This window comes from Trichoderma citrinoviride (genome assembly GCF_003025115.1).
Source record: "Trichoderma citrinoviride strain TUCIM 6016 unplaced genomic scaffold BBK36scaffold_8, whole genome shotgun sequence".
NCBI classification, from domain to species: domain Eukaryota; kingdom Fungi; phylum Ascomycota; class Sordariomycetes; order Hypocreales; family Hypocreaceae; genus Trichoderma; species Trichoderma citrinoviride.
The window spans coordinates 109,912-122,159 of NW_020194716.1; the positions used below are offsets into that span (position 1 = coordinate 109,912).

The following is a 12,248-nucleotide window of genomic DNA, read 5'->3' on the forward strand; positions in this document are numbered from 1 at the left end:
CCCCTGTGGGCGTCATTGAATGCCGCGCTGGTTGAAACTTGAAGTCACTACTTAGGTACCCAGGTGCGCTTCGTCTGGTTGGTTGATGTCTCAGTGCTTGCGCAAAGAACTTGTACTACCCTGAATTGAGCCACCGGCTTTGACCTTCCGGATATTCAGCGTAATTTTTAACGACAAGGTCTCGAAAAAGGTAGGGATAACTCTTCAGAACTGTTACGTAGTTATGATTCAAACAATCCAAGATTGCCGTTGGTTGTGGCGTGGAGAGTAAGGCGGATATGAGTTTTCATCATTTGGTGCAGTTGTGAACCGACAACCGCAAACCCCACGAGCCGTGATGCGGACTCGGCATTCTAAAAGGGTGCCCATACCCTTAATGACCTTGTCTTATGCCATTGGCTTTTCGAGCCCGATACTCCAAGCGTTCGATTGAATATTATGTACTACTACATTGAAAGTTGGCCTTGCTAATTACAGCAGATGAATGCATCAGCCTCTACGCGCATCCCAGGCCAAGACACAGGAGACGTAACTAAATAACCTCTACCTACCTACCTACTACTGACAAGCTCGATCCAGTCAGCAAACCTAAGCTCCTAGCTGAGGCAATGTCGTGCATGTGAAATCTTGTCTCAGATTCTGTTCAGGGTCTCTCTGTTCTCTGCATATGTACCGTGTGTCTCCTGGCTACTCTTGCACCCAACGTCACGCCAGTTGAGTTTCACGCCTGGTAGAAAAACCGGGCAGAGGCGCTACCATCTCATGTGGCATCCACGCTGGCAATATACCATCACAATGTCACGCTCTTCGGGATTCACAATTCGTAAGATTATGCGCCACAAGAATCTGGAGGCGCGTATATTCAGTATGTGCTGGCTAAAAGCAACGCTCGGCTCTTGTCGCGCGAGCTCATCCCTATCCATCAAAGCCTTTGTTCACCTCCATAACGCCACTGCAAGTAAGGTAAAGAGTCGCCGTCGTCGTGACCGCAACAAGCGTGAATCCTAAAAAGCAACTTAGCCTTGCGTCGACAAAGCAAAATGCCCTCATCACGAGAGTCGTACCGTCGATTCTTTGCTGCAGGCTAGGTCACTCAAGCCTTCCCTAGAGAGCAACCGATCAGAGCTACCAAAGTCCGTTTACTGGCGGTAGATTTGCCAGTTCAGACCCGCTCGGCCGCCATCAGCAACATTGCACTTGACGCTGCCCTCAACCGAGAGGTCGGTTCCGTCCGAGTAGTACTCAAGCGCGATGTTGAGGATTGCCTTAACATCCTGATCTCCCATGGTGTAGGGTCCCTGGCCTTGCTCCGAAGCCTTGACGCCCAAGGTGCAGCCTTCCGACTTGAGGACGGGGATAAAAGCACTGCCCGAGGCGTCGTGAATGTTGAATGTTCCGTTCTCGCTAGCCCAGGCGCTCGAAAGCGCGGCGCAGAACCGCCAGTCGGCAGCGTCGGGGATAGGCGCTTGAGAGAAGCTCGAGGGATCGCAGGTGGTCTGATCCGATGGGGCTGGGGTCCATGTAACGTCTGTGCTGTTCTGGAACGTTGGCGGAGCAGGAGCAGCGCTCACAAGAGCAGCAACAGCCAGAGTGGTCAAGATGGAGATAGTCTTCATGATGGAAGCTATGTCTGCCCCTTTTGCGAGAATGAAGGAGAATGTCTTTGAAGTAAGACTGAAGAATATCGCGATTGTTGCTTGTCAAAGCAGAAAGAGGCCGAGGTAATCGAGATAAAAATCGAAAAGAAGAGGTAAGCTGCAAGCCTGTATGGGGAAAAAGGAAGGAGAAGAGGAGAGGGGAGGAGGAGAGAAAACAAGGTAGCAAGATCGGCGTTTGCTTCGTTTCTTTTGTAGGTATGCGGTGAGAAGGTGAACAAGGCCTGCTGCGGCAGAATTCTGAGTCGGCTGTTTATTCGACACTTGGCGAACAGCCGGACAATGGAAAATGAGCAGGGCTTCGTTATTGTCTGACACCAAGAGCGAACGACCTTGATGGCGATCACGAACCAGGAATCGGCCTGCGGGTGTGCAGAAGTGCCGTGGTGATTGGATAACCGGGTGATTTAAAATATGAGAGTGGTCCAGCTTGAGGCAGTCTGATTCGGCTCGTATTTGATGGAGGCCGAGGCAGCGGTGCAGGTCCCCTCAATATAGCTTCATGTTCATGGCGGGAGCACTGTAGCCGTTAGTCGCGTGCTGGACGCTCGGTCTATGTCGCCTACGGATCGGATTCGAGTTTGTTCACCTGCGGAAAAGGTTCTCCCGCGTCGTGCTGTGTCAATCTGAATACATATCCGCCGCGTTCATAGGCTGTTGCGATGCTTGAGCGACGCGGTAGTGGAAATTAAAGGGCCAGTGGAATCCATACCCTCAAAACCCTCACGCTTGGGTACAAGTAGATTGCTGTACCGGTAGATTTTCCCGCTGATCATCTGCAGGGCTAGGTACTTTAGGCATTCTGTGCTCGTTTGCATGCATGTATCCGCCATGCTTGTGCTGTTGACGATCGCACGCCTGGTTCCGAAACCTGGAGGAGTCCAACGGGTTCGTGATGGGTTTAGGCGCACTTGACTCGTGCTGCCAGATCAAGGCAAGATTGCCTCGACAACCATCAATTTGGCCGGTGGTTGGCTGGATAAAAGGAGGGGAAAAGGGACTTTGGCTGCCATTTTGACCAACAGAAGGCTGCATCAAGTTCAAGTTGGAGATGCCATCAACGTGAATCCTTACTGTTACAGTGCATGAGCAGATAGCGCAGTTCTTCGAAAACAGACGTGTACCTGCAGTCCATCAACATCTGCATGTACCGTACAGTACTACCATGACGATACCTTGGCTCGGGAATTCCCGCCAGCTTCGACCTTTACCCACCTCCGATCCATTGCTACCTTGTCGAAGAGATGCTTGCACATGACTCTTCTTCCGAGGTCAGAACAAATACATATAAATCGAATAATTACCCGCCTACCTGGGCCCTCAGTGATAGATCCCCTGTTACGCAATGGCGGTGTTGTTACTCACCTATAGCTGCTCAATGAGCGGGGAGTGATACTGTTCAATGTTCTGAGCTCATGTTCTGGGCGGCTCTGAGTGGCGAAGGAGCCAGCAAAAAGTATTGATGCCAGGCTCGAGGCGTGTTGGAGCCTCCCACCTCCGGTTGCCCATAATCCAGGACCTGATGTCTCATCATCGCGTCCGGCATCTTGCCCGGACCGGGAACCGGCCGGCTTTGACCTCAACTTCATAGCCATTCGTCCATGATCTCGCCCCGCCTTTGCGCCATGCCAGCCCTTCCTCTTCGTTAGCAGCCCTTCCTCTTCGTTAGCAGCCCTTAGACTGAAGCCAAGCTGAACTTGGGACCGCGAATAACACGGGGGAGACGTCTCGGGCTCTCACAGCACCAGCAGCTTGGTTATAGTACGGACGTACCCGCGGAGACTCACATCCCGACTATTGAATTTTCAAAGCCGAGCTCGCAGCGATCTAAGAGCTGAGGGCCGCATCCACCCAAAATCCGGGGTTGTTGGACGAATTGCGGGCTCCAGCTCCAGCCACGTTTTGCCCTCGGAACCGGATCATGATGCCATCATGCCTACATGTACACTGTACTAACCATCTTCTCTTAGTAACCCCGTGGCAGGCGTCTGCTTATCCCGATTACCGCATGGCCGAGCAGCGAATCCGGTTCTGGTACATCCAACCGGAGCTTGTGTGGGCTCGAGGCCATTAAAAAAGATCAGAGCGGAAAAAACGTCACACGGTCCGATCTGCTGGGACACCGAGGGCTTTTCCCTGGTCAACTAGGTGTGTAAAAAGTCGAGTCTATATATTTCAGCTGTCACCCACTTTTGCCTCATTGTCACGGCTTCACAAACTGCTTGCAATGATGGTTCTTTTCCGTGAAGTCGTTGCTATACAATACTATACATGATACATGTATTGTACGGACAATACCTGTCCTGGTATGCATGAGACTGGAGGAAAGCAGAACAGCAAAACATCTTCGCCGCCACCGTACGCCACATACTCCCACAATGCCGAAGACTCACGACTCCCGCCTGATCAAGCTGGTCGGCCGGATTCTCCATCACGACTTCCACCATCATGGTTCTCAAGACGATTCTGATTCCGACAGCGGCGTTGCCACACCCGAATGGCTGGGTCCTTACAGAGTTCCGTCTTCAACGTCCTCCAGCTTCTCTATCCCAAAGGGCAGCGGACGCGACAAGAGCATCTCCATGGACCTGTGGAATGAGGCCTACAACTCCCTTCGAGATAGCACGAGATCAGCCGGCCTTGTCACTGTCTACGAGTCCATTTTGTGCCAAGAACTGTCGCACGGACAGTCAATAGGTGGTCTCAACCAGACCCTGCCCCGGTCTGACAAGGAGCGGTTCAAGGCTCTGATCACAATCACCGAGTCTGGGCTGAAAAGGTCTCGCGGGACCAAATCCCAAGCCAATACCTGTGCAAAGGCCATAATCCGGACTGCTGGGAAGACCATCAAGAGCGTGTGGGCGACATATCCTTCCACGGCAGTCGCCTGGTCGGGCATCTGTATTTTAACTCCGGTGAGTGTCCTATTCTCGTGAACCCGCCTTATGTATATATTACTTTTGGAAAGCTCGAACGATGACTGATGCATTTCCTTGTTGGCAGCTTCTTCTTGGCCCGACAATTGAGATTGAAGAGATGAAGCGCGGCGCCCTGCACGTCCTTGGACGCATTCCCTGGTACATGCACCTTTCCGAGATTATGCTCGCCAGCGCCTGGAAGAACGACTTGGACTTCAACGCGAAGCGCGATCAGACGAGAGACCGACTGCTGCAGCTGTACCGCAAAGTGCTGGAATTCGAGATGAACTGCGTCTGCGCGGCCGCCAGCAGCTGGAACATTGCGGCCAAGAACATTGTTGGGTGGCATGGCTTGGGGGCGATCGTGCGCGAGATCGAAGAGCTGGACAATGAAATGACGGCTCTCATGGTCACGTACATTGACAGAGGCGTGGCAGAGAATATCCTGCGGTTTAATGAGGATCTGAAGCTGGATGCTGAGACGGGCGAGGCAGAGCCGCTTAAGCCGGACTCAAGCCACGCGGCAAACGCCATGAATGAGCCCAATGCAGTGCTGAGCCCCTCGACTGTGCGAGTCTGAGGCATTACTCTTTCTTTTCCTTTCCTATTTTCCCATTTCCCAACCAATGTTATCGCCGGAAATCACAATTGGCTGGTTGGAAAAGAATCGCAGCGGCGCTCGGAGTTTTGCATTTGGACCATAGAGAAAAATGGCTCTATCTATACCTAAGGTAGGGGAGTGTTGTCGCAGATGTGCATTTTTACACGACGTATCACGAGATGACGAGAACCAAAAGCTCAATACGAATCGCATGATTTTCTACGCCTCTGCCCGAATGAACCGCGTGTATCCATAATTGATGCTGCTTCAACTTGACGTGCATCATCACATGCCTCCATTGAACCCGCTGCATGATGTCATAGCCTCGATGCTTCAATGGGCCATCCGTCCCATCTGAGCCCTGCAATGCATCGCGAGTTGCCCGCCAGGCCCGACCGAGTTGTGTGCAAGAGCCGCATCAAACTTATTCCGTCCGTCCCGTAAAGAACGTCCACTGCGCTGTTCTGCTCCCATCTGAGCCTCTGCTTTTAGCTGCCTTGGTGGGATTTTTGGGATGCGACACGGGGCTGGCCGGAAAAGTCGAGCCTAGCAGCACGGAAACGCGCCAGCGCGTCCCCCCAAAGGTCGAGCCCGCCTCAACTGTCAGCTGCGTTTGGGCTTGTACGGCAGTTGTACCTCTGCCCTGCGTGCTCCCCCACAAGGGTACGCAGTCTGTACCTGGCCTGCGGCCGACAGAGCTGTGCCAACAGTCCAATCGCCAACATTCAGCAGAAAAACACATTTGCAGCCACAACACCATCACCACTTCGTCCCAGCACTCGTCCATCTCCGTCCCGCTGAATGCCCGCGCCTCGCCCACCATGCGCATCATCAAGCCCTCGTGGCTGAGCCACAGCGGCGAGCAGAAGGATTTCGAGGTCTATAGCTGCCACGTCTCGCCCGATGGCAAGCGGATCGCGACTGCGGGCGGCGACGGCCATGTGCGCATCTGGTCGACCGAGGCCGTCTACCACGCCGACGACGCCGACTACAAGAAGCCGCGCCAGCTGTGCCACATGAGCCATCACCTGGGCACCATCCATTCGGTGCGCTTCTCGCCCAATGGCCGCTATCTGGCCAGCGGCGCCGACGACAAGCTCATCTGCGTCTACCACCTCGACAAGGGGCCGCCGGCCCCGACCTTTGGCACCAACGAGCCGCCGCCTGTCGAGAACTGGAAGACGTACAAGCGCCTCATCGGCCACGACAACGACGTCCAGGACCTGGCCTGGTCCTACGACTCGTCGCTGCTGGTGTCGGTCGGGCTCGACTCAAAGGTCGTTGTCTGGTCGGGCCACACGTTCGAGAAGCTCAAGTCGATTCCCGCGCACCAGAGCCACGTCAAGGGCATCACCTTTGACCCGGCCAACAAGTTCTTTGCCACCGCCAGCGACGACCGCACCATCAAGATCTTCCGATTCACCCCGCCCGCCCCGAACGCGACGCAGCACGACATGATTAACAATTTTGTCCTCGACGCCACCATCAGCTCCCCCTTCAAGAGCTCGCCCCTGACCACGTACTTCCGACGCTGCTCCTGGTCGCCGGACGGCAACCACATCGCCGCTGCCAATGCCGTCAACGGCCCCGTCAGCTCAGTCGCCATCATCGAACGGACGAGGTGGGACAGCGAGATCAATCTGATTGGGCACGAGGCGCCGACGGAGGTGTGCATGTTCTCACCTCGCCTCTTCCACACCGTCAAGCCGGGGCAGAACGGGGCGGCAAATGGCCACGGAGGGCAGCTCGTCACGGTTATTGCGTCTGCAGGCCAGGACAAGACGTTGAGCATCTGGAATACCAACACCTCGCGCCCGGTCGTCATCTTGCAGGATATAGCGGGCAAGTCGATTTCCGACTTGGCCTGGACACCGGACGGCCAGACCCTGTTTGCGTCCAGCCTGGATGGCACCGTCGTTGTGGCCAAGTTCGACGAAGGCGAGCTGGGGTGGGTTGCCCAGCAGGAGGAGAACGTCAAGGCGCTTCAAAAGTACGGTGGCTCTCGCAAGGGCATGGGCATCGCCGAGGATGTGGATGGATTGCTCCTAGAGGAGCACAGCAAGGCCGGCGAATCAAGGGCTGTGCAGTCCAGAATGGGGGCCCTCATGGGCGACTTCCAAAACGAATCGGCAAAGGAGTCCACGCCGGCCACCCAAGCCAGCAAAGCGGAATCCTCCGCATCGGCCACCGAGAAAGCAGCTGCCAACGGGAGCGCAGAGTCAGACAAGGATAAAGAAAGGGAAAAAGTAGACACCAAGGAAGAAAAGGCGGAGGAGACTGCGGACAAGACGGCCGAACGGGTCCGTGAGCTAAAGTCGCGAGTTACTATCGGCAAGGATGGGAGGAAACGAGTGGCACCGTTACTGGTCTCCTCATCCGGGACTGGGCAGTCTTCTCTGCCGCAGAGCCAACTTGTGGGGTCGACGACGACCAAGAACACGCAAAACGACGCTCCGCAGACCATATTGGACCTGAGTAAGCCTTTCGACGGCTTGCCAAAGGGTGGCATCGTTGCTATGCTGCTGGGTAACAAGCGCCGCGCTGCCACTACCGATCTCGACGACGACGAAGAGCCTGCGGCTAAGCGGGCGGCTGGCGGCCCAACAGCTGTGGTGACCAACGGGGTCGATGGCGTGGAGCCTGCGGCCCTGGTGCCCGTCGAGCACGGCGTTATCCCAACTCCCGAGTTCCTACGCCCGGCCGTGCTGAATCCTTCCATCTCCTATGCCCAGGTGCGCCTTGCTGTTCCCAAGATACGATCACACATCCTGCGGCCCCTGGAGCGAGGCGTGCTGCAACCGGAGACGTCCACGCTTGAAGACGCATCGAAGCTCCCGGAGAATATCATCCTCGAAGCCAAGAACGATACCGACCCGCGCAATCCAGCCCATGTGCTTGTAACCAAACGAGGAGTTTTGATATGGCAGGAGTTTTTGCCCCGAGCTGTCATCCTGGTGACGGCAAGCAAGCACTTCTGGGCCGTGGCCTGCGAAGATGGATCGCTGCACGTCTGGACTCCCGCCGGCAGACGTCTTCTCAACCCCATCATCTTGGAGTCCCAGCCCGTCATTCTTGAATGCAGGGATTACTGGCTGATGGTCATCACAGCCGTGGGACTCGTCCACGTCTGGAACCTCAAAACGCAGTCGTCGCCACACCCTCCGGTGTCCGTTGGGCCCATACTGGATATTGCAACGGCTTCGCTGAACCAGCACTCGGCCACGCCTGGCCCCGGCATCACGTCTGCCCACCTCAACTCGACCGGTCACATCGTCGTCACCTTGACAAACGGCGATGGCTACTTTTATGCTCGAGACATGTACACGTGGCAGCGGCTGAGCGAGGCCTGGTGGGCGGTAGGCTCGCAGTACTGGAACTCGAATGACTCGTCCATCTCGGCTTTGCAGTCCACCGCGGTTGGTCCCAACTCAAAAGAAGACAAGGAAAAGGGCGCCGTCACCGTATCCTCTGGCATCATTCCTTTCCTCGAGCGACACACCACCAACGAGTTTCTTCTCAAGGGAAGGGCCTATGCTCTGCAGCGCATCATTAAGACGGTCATGCAGAGATCGGAGGCGGAGGGTCTGGAGAGCAGTGTCAGCATTGCCCACTTGGAGAATCGGATCGCCGGTGCTCTGCAGCTGGGGGCAAGCGACGAGTTCAGGTTATACTTGTTCATGTACGCCAAGCGATTGGGAGCCGAGGGCGCCAGGGGCAAGGTAGAGGAGCTTCTCAACAGCTTGCTGGGCGGTGTGCTTGAGGAGAAGGAGTCTGAGAAGACGGGTAGCCGCGGTTGGTACAGTCAGGATGAGCAATTGTGTGGATGGGATCGAAAAGAACTGCTGAAGGGAGTAGTTCTTATTCTTGGTATGGCCTTCTTCACCTTTCCCTTTTCTTCTCTCTCTTGAATACGAGCTAATCTGAGCGGGACGAACAGGTAAATTCCGCGAGCTGCAGCGTCTCACAGCCCAATATGCAAGGCTGATAGAGTTGAACTTGGATGACGGGTCGGCAGATGCAGACTCGATGGACGTTGAGGCGTAGGCCACACATGTCCACCAACAGGAAGAGGGCGGGAAACGCAAACGCCAATACGTGTATATTAACTAGTCGTCGTGTGTTTTTGGACTGATTTTGCGGCACGTATCTAGAGGAGGGTAGAAAGGATTGAGGGCAGGATGGGCATTTCTGTTGAATACCGGAATCGTGACTGCGTCTGGCGCTTGGGGGAATGGGGTCAATTCTCTTGCTTGTTTTTTCTTTTCCCTTCTCCTTTACCAGTCGGGGCTTTTTCTGTTTGTCTTGGAACAAGCACCATGATCATGCTCTCTGACGTGCCCTTAGATGTCGGCACTGTCGCCTCCTTTTTGTTTGCTTGGGCTGCAGCTTAGCTACCAGGAGAATTAATCCTCAGGATCCATCGAGATGATGGTATTTGAAGCAGCTTATGTGGTGATCCCTAGGGTGAAGAGTACGGTGAAGATAATTGCGCCCAGTTCCCTACCTGCTGCCGTACCTTACCTTATACTCGACTCGGGCTACAATCGAGCTCGACATCTCTTGCCATAGCCGTGCCGGATTTATGACGGCCATCAAACGCTCGCCGATATCTGGACTTTCAGTATTCTGTAAACATCCGTCTCAGATGTCCGATAGCGGCGGGCTGAGGCTCAGATTCTGCTCACTCCAACGGCTGCACAAAGACTCTCGCCAGTGATGCTTTCTGCCAGCTGCCAAGTGCCCACCCGCCAGTCTCCTGCTGTTGCCTTCCAATTACCTAGCAAACTCTTCACCGGCTTTTATTCTGCCACTTCTCCACCGTTCTCTTCTTCTTCTTCTCCCTTCCACTCCTCTTTTCATCTTTCTTCACCCTTCCTTCAATCATTGTTTCAACCTCGACTTCCTGCTACTTGGATCTGCCACCAGGCCAGCCCGTCGCTCACTTTCACTTCACACGCTCCTTTTCGATTCATCAGTTGACTTCTTGTATTCCTGTCACCTGGGTTTTCTTTTTTTCTCCCTTCCTGGATCCGATTGATTCCTTGCATTTCTACGATTCTTGAATCCCCTCCTATCCACTTCTGTACTCTCTTTCACCACAAGAAACCCTGTGACAAGGGCAGGTCGCCAGTTGCCAGCTTCCATCTCGACTGCCAAACCTTCGTCTCTCCCCCGTCGTCTTCGTCAGCAAGTCCCAGCATGGCTAAGAAACGTAGTGCGACCGTCTCTCCGCCGCGTTGGAGGATGTTTGCCTTGACGTGGATTTTTCTGTTGATCCACTTGTCATCGTTCGTGCATGGCCTCGCCATCTCTTCGGCTACTGATCAACGACCCAGAGCAGCCTTCGTCTCCCTTGCCCACGAGAACGATCTGCCTGCCGTCTTGTCGTCCATCTCGCAGCTTGAAGAGACATTCAACCATCGATACCGCTATCACTGGGTCTTCTTCAGCACTCAGCCCCTCAGCGAAGAGTTCAGACAGCAGACGTCGAACGCGACCGGTGCCGTTTGCCTTTACGAAGTCATCTCTGAAGACAACCTGGTCTCGCCGAGGCAGTCTTTTGCCTTCAACGCGCTGCCTCTGGAACGCCAGATCGGCGGTGAAGCCGTCTCCGTCGACGGCCACTCGACACCCTTTCTTGGCCAAATCTCTCGCTGGAACTCGGGGCCGTTTGCCCGTGAGAAACGGCTAAGAGACTATGACTGGGTCTGGAGAATTGAGCCTGGAGTAAGTGCGCACAGTTCCTGATATATGCTCCTCCCCCCTTCCGCGCTTATGACTAGTCTACTTCATGCTCATGCACGGGTGGCTGCAGGCGCAATTCACTCACGACATCACATTCGACGTCTTCCGCTTTATGCGAGACCACGAGATCGCCTACGGCTTTAACGAGGCCTTGCTTGACAAGGACGAGATACGGACTCATTCACAGCCGGTGAGGTCCTTTATCGACAAGCATCCCGATTTGTTGCACGCAGATGCGGACTTGTCGTGGCTACTGGACAGCAACGATGCGCCGCTTGGAGCGACGAGCCAGGGCAACTGGTCTCGAGGCCCCGACAGCAAGGACGGCGGGTGGTCTGACGTGATCGGCTTCATGATCCCCGACAGTCTTCGTCGCCTTGGCTGCTGCAATACTGACAGGCAACAGGGCATGGGCTACGGTGGTTATGTCGATGAACTTGGATCCCCTGCCGAAGCATTTGCGTCTTAGTTGGGCAACATGTACAGGACAGAAGAGGATGATATGCCGCCGACGTTCGACATTGGAGCTCTATCCTTCTTCCGAAGCCAGGGCCACCAGGATCTCGTCAACCACCTGGATGCCGCTGGCGACTTTTCAAGTCAACCGCTGCGCGACATGGCCGTGCCAACCATCAGCGCCAGCATGTTTCTTCCCCAGAAGAGCGTGTGGAATTATCGCAAACGAGAATTTCGACACCTGCACCGGCCGAGCCCCCCCGCTCACACGCAGAAACCGAAGCTGAAGACGTTCGACTTCAACGCAGGCTTCAATCTCAAAGCAAGGAACCGGGTGGTTGGACCGCAGCGTCGGGATAGCATCCGGGAGCAAGAGAGGAACCCTGGCGAGAGCATGGCCGAGCGCTTTGCGCTTTGGAACTTAATGGCTCAAGACCTCAGCAGACAGGATGCTATCCCCGGCTTGCAGTCTGGGCACACTGTGATTGACGAGAGGAACTTTTCGATGAGTCAAAGGGCTTTGACATAACCTCGGGATTCTTTTCTTTTCTTCATGATGTCAGTCTCTTTCTTTTGGACGAATATGGCAGCTGCGATGATACATTTTGGGGTTCCTACGAGGATATGGCGTACGGGAACTTGGTCACAGGGCTCACGACGGGGATTTGGAAGCCGACGTCGAATCTATCTCACCTTTTCCCCCCCTTTCGCATGAAACTGGGCGGTGGTCTGCATCTGGGTGACGAGACTAGTGGCAAGGTCAAGCATACCATAAATGCAGATTATATATCCAGAAATTCATTTGCGATCTGCGTGTTTTTTCACTTCGACCCTTTCTTCCTCGTTATTTGCTGTGTCTTTCCCTGGCGTGTC

The 12,248-nt window shown here is 54.7% G+C and overlaps 4 protein-coding genes across 4 annotated transcripts; 3 read left to right on the forward strand and 1 right to left on the reverse strand.

Moving 5' to 3' along the window:
- Positions 1–1,139: 1,139 nt before the first annotated feature.
- BBK36DRAFT_1141485 (hypothetical protein) lies at positions 1,140–1,616 on the reverse strand (the record flags this gene model as incomplete). Its single annotated transcript, XM_024893449.1, has 1 exon — positions 1,140–1,616. One exon carries the CDS (start codon positions 1,614–1,616, stop codon positions 1,140–1,142), a length of 477 nt encoding a protein of 158 aa, XP_024748846.1.
- Positions 1,617–4,033: 2,417 nt separating this feature from the next.
- Positions 4,034–5,153, forward strand: BBK36DRAFT_1141486 (hypothetical protein; the record flags this gene model as incomplete). Its single annotated transcript, XM_024893450.1, has 2 exons — positions 4,034–4,570; positions 4,659–5,153. 2 exons carry the CDS (start codon positions 4,034–4,036, stop codon positions 5,151–5,153), a joined length of 1,032 nt encoding a protein of 343 aa, XP_024748847.1.
- Positions 5,154–5,995: 842 nt separating this feature from the next.
- On the forward strand, positions 5,996–9,218 carry BBK36DRAFT_1120456 (Hira-domain-containing protein; the record flags this gene model as incomplete). Its single annotated transcript, XM_024890698.1, has 2 exons — positions 5,996–9,041; positions 9,112–9,218. 2 exons carry the CDS (start codon positions 5,996–5,998, stop codon positions 9,216–9,218), a joined length of 3,153 nt encoding a protein of 1,050 aa, XP_024748848.1.
- Positions 9,219–10,418: 1,200 nt separating this feature from the next.
- On the forward strand, positions 10,419–11,904 carry BBK36DRAFT_1169242 (glycosyltransferase family 15 protein; the record flags this gene model as incomplete). The annotated part of the gene is made up of 4 exons (XM_024895287.1): positions 10,419–10,901; positions 10,990–11,252; positions 11,406–11,709; positions 11,746–11,904. 4 exons carry the CDS (start codon positions 10,419–10,421, stop codon positions 11,902–11,904), a joined length of 1,209 nt encoding a protein of 402 aa, XP_024748849.1.
- Between the last annotated feature and the right edge of the window lie 344 nt (positions 11,905–12,248).